Here is an 8,067-nt window from a genome sequence, read left to right on the forward strand (position 1 = left end):
GTACCCTCCGTCGACAGAAACAGGTCGTACCCTCCGTCGACAGAAACAGGTCGTACCCTCCGTCGACAGAAACAGGTCGTACCCTCCGTCGACAGGAACAGGTCGTACCCTCCGTCGACAGGAAGTGATCGTACCCTCCGTCGACAGGAAGTGATCGTACCCTCCGTCGACAGGAAGTGATCGTACCTGCTGTCCTCCTCCAGCTTCACAAGCATGTTGTCTAGGATGTGTCGAGTCTGGTCATGGTAGTACCCGTCAAACGTCTTCAGCCATCCTGAAACACAGGGCAGCTGTCAGTTCAGCCCTTTCACACCTGAGCATCAGTCATGTCCCACCCACCTGGGTCATTGTGGGAGTGAGGAACCAGAAAGAGCTCTAATGGCTGCTCCGCCCACTCGTCCCCGTGGTACTTGATGTCAAAGCCCTGCTTCCACACGCCGCCATCGAGGTTATCAAAGGGCAGGAGGTCATAAACATCCAGCAGCTAAGAAAACAAACAAACACTGACAGGTAAACATGCAAACATTTAAATGTTTTTACGATCTAAAACATCTTTAAACATCTGAGCAGCTGAGTCAGCAGATCGATATCTGAGTTTAAAACTGGTAAATAATAATTTAAACAACATAAGAAACAAAACACAGCTGTTAGCATGTTAACCTGCACGCCGTCAGCACCGTCCTTCAGCTCCTCGGCCAATCGGCAGCCAGGAAGAGGCCCTGCTCTGATGTGGATGGAGTCTGAGCTGTTATTAGCCCCGCCTACAGGTGATTGTCTGTGCAGCAGCGAGTCGCGCAGCCGAGCGACCAGGTGATTGTTATCGATGAGGAGACGCTCCAACCTGTCAATCTTCTGCTGCAGGTGGAACAAATCCTGAAAACCGATTGGTTCATTGATTTTTGTTTCCGTGTTTATGAGATTTATAAAAACACACATCAGAAAAGTGTCACCTACTTCATCCATCTGTCTGTGAGCTATGTCCCTGCCGTGAACAGGCTCCGCCCCCTGCATCGTCTCCAGCATGCGGTACAGTGACATCACAGCCAAGCAGAAGACTCCGCCCACCACCACAGCCAGGACACGCCCTCTCTTCATCACTAAGAGAACAAAGATGAAACACTTTCAGTTCAGGAGAAAACCACAGGTTCCACCGCAGAACCCAGATGCATGATGGGAAACGTAGGCAGGACTTCTTAATGAGCTGACCAATCTCACTCTTCCTGATCTGCACCTGAGAACAAACAAGGGCGGAGCTTGTCATCAGACATGAGGACAGGTCTAGGGACAGGTGGACAGAACGTTTTTCCTGCAGGAACCCAAAGCTTCAGACTCTTTCAGGAAGAAAGTCCTAATCCTGAAAAGGTTCAGAAGATGTCTGCAGGTGTGTTTTACCTGCAGACACACCTGACATCTGCTGGAGTAACTTCCAACATCCAGGACAAAAAACTCAACACTGACCCTAATGACCCTCAGGAGGGAGGGGAGGGAGTTTATTCTGCATCTCCTGCAGCTCAAAGCTTGGAACTCCTCACTCTTCAGTTCTGAAGAAAGAAAGCTCCTCCGACAGAACCGAACCGAACCGAACCGAACCGAACTCCAGTTGCTTCGTGTCTTTAAACATCAGTCCCGAACGGATCAAACCTTACCTGGGCAGGTAGAGCAAACTCCTCTTCCTCACTTCCTGTTCCGACAAACGTCAGCAGGCCTCGCGCTCTGCGGAGTGACGGACCTGTGACTTCAGTTTCCTCCTCAAAAAAGAAAAACAAACAAACAAAATCAAATCAAAAAGAAACTAAAATTGAACAAAGTTTAAACAAGTTTTCTAGCCGCTTAACATCACGAGCTCAAACTGCTGCGGCTGCGCACTGCGCTTTATTTTGCTTCCGGCTTGGGTCCGCTGACTCAGCGCTGCGGTGACGTCACTTCCTGTCTTTACGGACCAGGTCGTGAACGTCAAGTAAAAATAAAAACAGACACAAACATAGAAATAAAACTACTTTCCTGTTTAAATAAACAAGAAACAAAAATCAGCAAATAAGTAAAAAGCTCAAACTTTTTCTAAAAAACAGAAATAACTAAAAAACATTATTTCTAATGAACAGAAATAACTAATAAACATTATTTCTAATGAACAGAAATAACTAATAAACATTATTTCTATTGAACAGAAGTAACTAATAAACATTATTTCTAATGAACAGAAATGATGTAAAAAGATCCCACTGAGGTTCAGGTTCATCCTGAAGAAACTATCCAGCATCTTTTATTCCTGATTTATGGTTTCAAGGACACAGCTGTTAGAATGTATAGAATATAATTATTAATATTAATGTAATTTAATATAATTATATAAATATTATAGAATATTTGTCTAAATTCTCAGAGAATATACAAAAAAAACAAAAATAAACACAAATAGATTAATTCTATATTCTTTTTTTCTTGTAAATTTGTATTATAGCTTCCTGTTTCTTTGTACAGCTGCAGGCTGAGTCTTGCCTCACAAACCATGTTATTAAAGTTTGTTTTAACAGCATCCATCCATCCATCTTCCTCCTCTCATCAGTGGTTGGGTCATACAGGCAACAGGTCCAGGAGAGAAACCCTGACCTCCCTCTCCAGCTCCTCCTGGATGATCCCAAGGTGTTCCCAGATCAGAGAGGTTCCGTAATCTCTCCAGCTAGTTCTGGGTCTGCCCCGAGGTCTCGTCCCAGTGGAGCATGCCTGAAAAACCTCCAAAGGGAGGCGTCCAGGAGGCGTCTTAATCAGATGCCCAAACCACCTCAGCTGACTCGTTTCGATGTGAAGGAGCAGCAGCTCTGCTCTGAGCTCCCCCGGATGTTGGAGCTCATCTTATCTCTAAGGCTGAGCCCGGCCGCCCTATGAAGGAAGCTGCTTGGATCTGGAATCTCTTTCTTTCGGTCATGATCATAGGTGAGGGTTGGACCGCAGATGGACCAGTAAATCGAGAGTTTAACACTGATTGATCATTCAGCTTTCATGTCCCTGACCTTCTCTGGGAGCTGGGTTCCAGAACCCAAGCTGTGCGTAGAGGTAAGCCCAACTGTATCTAGTTTGTGTCACTCAACCTCACACACTCCGGCTCTTTACCTGCCAGTGAGGAGACCTGGAGCTTTGTTTAACAGCAGGGAGAAATAAATGTGTTTCCAGTCTGAGAGTTTACCTTTATTCACTTAAATTTAGGACACAAACTTGGAGAAAACTGTCAGCAGATTATTTGTCCCGTAACATAAATCCACAGGTACCTGATCATGTGACGTGGGCACTCTTCTACTTTTGAAAGCAGAACCTGTTACCATGGCAACAGCCCTGCCCCCGACCCAGGTATGGAGACAAGACAAAAGGTGTCAATGATGTGTTTGACTACCCTGAGGATGACCCACACATCTTCAGAAGAAAAAAAATCTCTCAATGCATCCCCATCAATCAATCAATCCATCAACCAATCAGAGAGCAGCAAACACAAAAAACCCAGAAAATTTGAAAAATCAAAACCTTTATTCATATACAAACTGTGTGTGTGTGTGCGCATCAGAGCAGTGCACTCTTTGTGTACGACAACAAACACAAAGATTGGTTGAATGATGCCTGAAGCTCCGCCCACCCTGCCTCCAGCTTGGAAGAGAGGCGGAGCAATGCTGCCATGGCAACAGCATCCTGCGACAGCGTCTGGAGATGGAGCTGAAAAACACACAAGAAACTGAGACCTTTTCACAACAAAAGGCAGTTTATAGAAAAATGGGACCTTTTCACAATAAAAGAATAAAGCCGATTGGTTCACCTGCAGGAAGAGTGCCAGGTAAGCATGAGCCAGGTTGAAGTCCCGCCCACTGGCCAGCAGGCTGTCAATCATTTGAATGAAGGCCAGAAACAGCTTGTTGGCTCCGCCCCCTTCTGATGTCAGACCAGTGAACTCCACAGAGAGCGCCGCCGGCCCACAATCCTTCAGGAGGGACAGTGGCTCATCGACTGTTGTTGGTTTCAAATCAGACAGAAAATTATTAAATGTAGTTTTAATAACTTAATAAACAAACAGTTTAAAATATCTGAATATGAAAGTTTATTTTGAAGGACAGGTGTGGACTCACATGATCCGGACTGCAGAGCTGCTTCCAGAACAGAACTGAACTCCGTCTTCTGGGCCAGAGAACCCCAGGGCAGGACCTTGGACTGACACACAGGAAGTACGCCCTTATTTAGATGGGGTCACATGACTCGAAACAAATAAACACTGAAGGACCGTGTGCTACAGTGGGCGGAGCCTAGGCTTTGAATGGCTCTACCTGCGTGTCTTGTTTGGTTTCCAGGGACAACTCGAATCGAGGCATGAGACCAGGAACTGTAGGCAGGAAGAAGGGAGCAGTGGGCGGAGCAGCAGGCGGCGCCGATGGTTTGTTCCTCTTCTAAACACAAAAACAACAACAACAACAGGTTAGTAACATGCTCACCTGTCTGTCCTATCTGCCTACCTGCCATCTGTCACTCACCTTGATGTTGTCCAGGTGCAGCAAGCTTTTCCATCGAGACTCTGGCAGCAGCGAGAGCGTCACAAGCTCCGCCCCCAGTTGCTCAGCTGACTGGAACACATCATCAGCCTCTTCTGATGTCACTTCCTGCTCCGTTTCCTCTGCTGTGACTCCAGGCAGCACCTCCTCACTTGGTTGGTAGTCAGCTGGGAGGGGGCGGAGCCCCACAGATCCACACAAACTCCGATTGGTCCTGAGAAAGAAGAGCTGAACTGTGATTGGCTGATTCAAAAACACATGGTGGCAATGTCATCATGGTAACAACGAGCTGTGATGGAGTCAGACCAGAGGAAAACGCCTAGGCTATCCACATGAGCCGTGGCCAGGAAGTCTCCGGTTGGTGACAGGGACACGCCCACCGGCGCTGCAGCAACCAGGAAGCAGTCGACCAGACTGAGGAGAGAAGAAGAAAATGACTCTGATCAATTACTGTCTCCTGATTGGATGCTCTGTTGCCTAGTAACTGCATCATATGTGTAACAAAGCTGCCAGCAGAGAAACAGGATGTTTACATAAACAAACACAGATCAGGGCGGAGCTTCCAGCTCGGGGGGTTATATGCAGAGGAATAAAATAAATAAATAAATATAATCAGCTGATGTAAGTGTCAGTCTTAATAAAGGTATTTATTTCTCACCACCCAGAGGGGAGGTCCCAGGTACGGATGGTACAGTCCATCGCCACGGTAACCAGCCAGCGGCCATCAGGGCTGAAGGTCTGGGGCAGAAACACACGCTGGTTAACTGGGTGGAGCTCCGAGTGGGCGGAGTTTGATTTCCTACAGCAGAGGCTCCTCCTCAGACTGAGGCTCATTTTGAAGTCAGCATCACTGGCTGATTGTTAGGTCCACCCACCATGTCTGTGATGTTGCCATGGTGACCTGCAAACTTTCTGACGACTCGTCTGGTTTCAATGTCAACAACAACAAGTGTGAAGTCATCCAGCGCCACCGCAGTCATCCCGCTAACAGACAGGACAAAACTAATCAGCTTCAGAACAGCCGCGTCTCTTCTGAGCGTGCTCAGATCAGGTAGAAACTCACCTGTCTCTGTGCAGCCTCATGCTCGCCGGCGCTGCGTTCAGCTTCAGTTCTTCTTCCTGTTTCTTTGTCTTGAAACGCCAAAACTTCAGCAGCCAATCAGAGCCGCTAGTGAGAATCAGCTGGTTCAATGTGTCCGTGGCAACGCCTCGCACCACGCCATTGTGAGCTGCAGCCGAGGTGGCGGGGTTAATGACAGGCACACACAGCGGACAGAACTGTGGAACATGTGAACACACCTTTCTCATCGTCACCATAGCAACCGCGGTGCAGCCCAGACTGCAGGTTGTAGACGTCGACACGGCCACACGACGAGCCTATCACGGCAAAGTTTCCACAGGAAGTGATGTCAACAGCCTGGGATCACACACAGGCGGTCAGATAAAGAAGAGGGCGGAGTTTAAGGAAGCAGCTGTGTAAAAGTATTGCCGTTACCGTGGCGATGGCATCCCTTCTTGCGCCTGTTGGCTTCAGCTGATGAGCTCCCATGGTGCACCTGTGGTAGTTCCATGTGGTGGTCGTCAGGAGACCCCGATGACAGGCAACAATACCGTCCCAGTCTGACTGACGAGTGACAGCTGTCAATCAAGAGAGAGCTTCATCAGCTGCTCCCTCTACAGGATGTTTTGTGTCAGAAGTAAAGAGTGTCAGAGGCAAACCTGAGGCGAACGCGGTGATGGCAGGAAGTCGCAGCTCCTCGTATGAAAGCCCTTTCTTCTTGTTTTTCTCCTTCTTCTTACTGATGGATCCTGAGGACAGAAACAAACGTTGAACCATAACCAAAGATCGAGGACTTTAAATCCAAACTTCTGCCTGTAGGGAGGACGCACCATGACCCAGGTTCTTGTTGAAACGTTCGTGAACGGTGGAGAACGATTGCAGTGTCCTGTCCTGACCTGCAGGGGGCAGCAGAAACACGTCATGAAATATTAATGAACATCTAAGCAACTTCAGCCAGTCCGACAGCTTTTACCGGCACTCAGGATGTTCTTTCCATCGTTGCCATGGTGATGGATGGTGGTGGGAGGGGCACTGTGGCCCTGACGACATCGCAGCAGTCTGGCTCCGCCCCCTTCTTGGTCAAAGATCCACACCTGAGGTAACCATGAAAATATGAAAGCTGATTTTATAACGCTCCTTGTGTTTGTCCATTTGTTTGTTTGTTTGTTTGTTTACCTTGATGGCATTATCGGCTCCGTTGGTGACCAACAGCGGCTCTCCGTGCAGGAACGTCGCCCCGGCAACAGCTGTTCTGTGGGCGTGTCTCTGCTGGTTTACAAGCTGACGGCGTTCCAAATCCCAGAATGCAATGTGGCCCTGAGGACTGCCGGACGCTACAATGGGAGGACCATCTGACACAGAGAGAACACGCCAAGAACACGTGACTCAGTGACAAGATCAACAGAACCATAAACTACATTTGTTTGCAAATGCTTCTCATTTTATATTTCCTGCCTGCAGAAGAATATCAATAATATGAATACTTTAGTATTATTATGAATATTACTAACATTGTTGTCATTTTAAACATGAAGAGTCCATGTGAAGAAATGTTTTCACTAAATGTATTTACTGATCTTCTTTCAGCTGCGCCTTTCTTCAGTAAACTCACACGGACCATTCAGGGATCGTTTTTTACGCCGGACGTTCTGGCGTTCTGGGCTCGAACCTGCAGCCTCAGGATTCCAGGATCGCAGCTCGTCTCTACATGCATTCAATAAATTGATCTAAGATGATTCCAAGATGGCGCCAGTGTGTGTGGCCTGCCGTCTCTTCCTGTCAATGCTGTTTGTTTGTTTGCTGTTTTTGTTTGTTTTGCCTGGTACCGGTTCATTGCTCGTCTACGATCGCCAAACATTGCTGGATCTTCGCCTTTTTGCCAAGAAGCTAGTAAAAACTGACAATGATTACGGTGCTCTTTCAACGTTTCAGCCGTTTCTCTTCCCCGGCCGGATACCTGCTCATCATTGCCGCACCCTTGTTCCACTCCCTCGGCGTAAACGCCGGCGCCGCCGGGGTAAACGCAGCGGCCGACTGTTAAAGTTTAAGGCTCTCTTGGCTCGATCTTCCACGGCTTCTTGGAGGAAAAATGAAGCGATTCCCGGACTCTTTTAACTCACGATCGCTGGACCCTACCGAGAGCAGGCTGGTTTATGTCGTCGGTTCGGATGATGTAATCCGCCTCCGCGGCCCCTGCTCTCCCCGTCCCCGCTGGCGCGGTGTAAATCCCCGCCATCTACGAGCCCTGCGTCGGGCCCCACAGACAGCCACCGCTTTGGATGCGCCGGCCCCTGCCAGGTTCGGCCTTGTTAACGCAAGATCACTGGGAAATAAAACTTTCATCTTGAGGGATTTCTTCATGACCCGTGACCTGGATTTTCTCTGTGTAACGGACACATGGCTGGGTACTGGTGAGCCTACCTCTCTTATTGAACTGTTACCACCGGATTGCTGCTATTTTAATTCCCTGCGCCTGTCGGG

General features: G+C 48.2%; 2 protein-coding genes across 2 annotated transcripts in view; both read right to left on the reverse strand.

Moving 5' to 3' along the window:
- Nucleotides 1-1,893, reverse strand: part of LOC108228395 (alpha-mannosidase 2) — a 10,785-nt gene extending 8,892 nt beyond the window's left edge. Inside the window, exons 1-5 of the mRNA XM_017403942.3 lie at nt 1,647-1,893; nt 955-1,097; nt 661-873; nt 340-484; nt 187-274 (exon numbers count right to left, since the gene is read on the reverse strand). Coding sequence (XP_017259431.1) covers nt 187-274; nt 340-484; nt 661-873; nt 955-1,095 — 587 coding nt within the window. The 5' untranslated portion in view covers nt 1,096-1,097; nt 1,647-1,893. The remainder of the gene's footprint in view (nt 1-186; nt 275-339; nt 485-660; nt 874-954; nt 1,098-1,646) is intronic.
- A 1,607-nt stretch (nt 1,894-3,500) lies between these two features.
- wdr36 (WD repeat domain 36) overlaps nt 3,501-8,067 on the reverse strand; it is a gene marked incomplete at its 5' end in the record, with an annotated part of 7,503 nt that continues 2,936 nt past the window's right edge. The window contains 15 exon segments of the mRNA XM_017403939.2: nt 3,501-3,702; nt 3,803-3,990; nt 4,110-4,191; nt 4,305-4,424; nt 4,509-4,740; nt 4,833-4,940; nt 5,185-5,264; nt 5,402-5,510; nt 5,590-5,755; nt 5,826-5,943; nt 6,022-6,164; nt 6,246-6,335; nt 6,417-6,482; nt 6,560-6,680; nt 6,763-6,938. Of these exon segments, the coding sequence (XP_017259428.2) occupies nt 3,553-3,702; nt 3,803-3,990; nt 4,110-4,191; nt 4,305-4,424; nt 4,509-4,740; nt 4,833-4,940; nt 5,185-5,264; nt 5,402-5,510; nt 5,590-5,755; nt 5,826-5,943; nt 6,022-6,164; nt 6,246-6,335; nt 6,417-6,482; nt 6,560-6,680; nt 6,763-6,938 (1,949 nt within the window).

The sequence above is a fragment of the Kryptolebias marmoratus genome, linkage group LG14, assembly GCF_001649575.2.
Source record: "Kryptolebias marmoratus isolate JLee-2015 linkage group LG14, ASM164957v2, whole genome shotgun sequence".
In the NCBI taxonomy this organism is placed as follows: domain Eukaryota; kingdom Metazoa; phylum Chordata; class Actinopteri; order Cyprinodontiformes; family Rivulidae; genus Kryptolebias; species Kryptolebias marmoratus.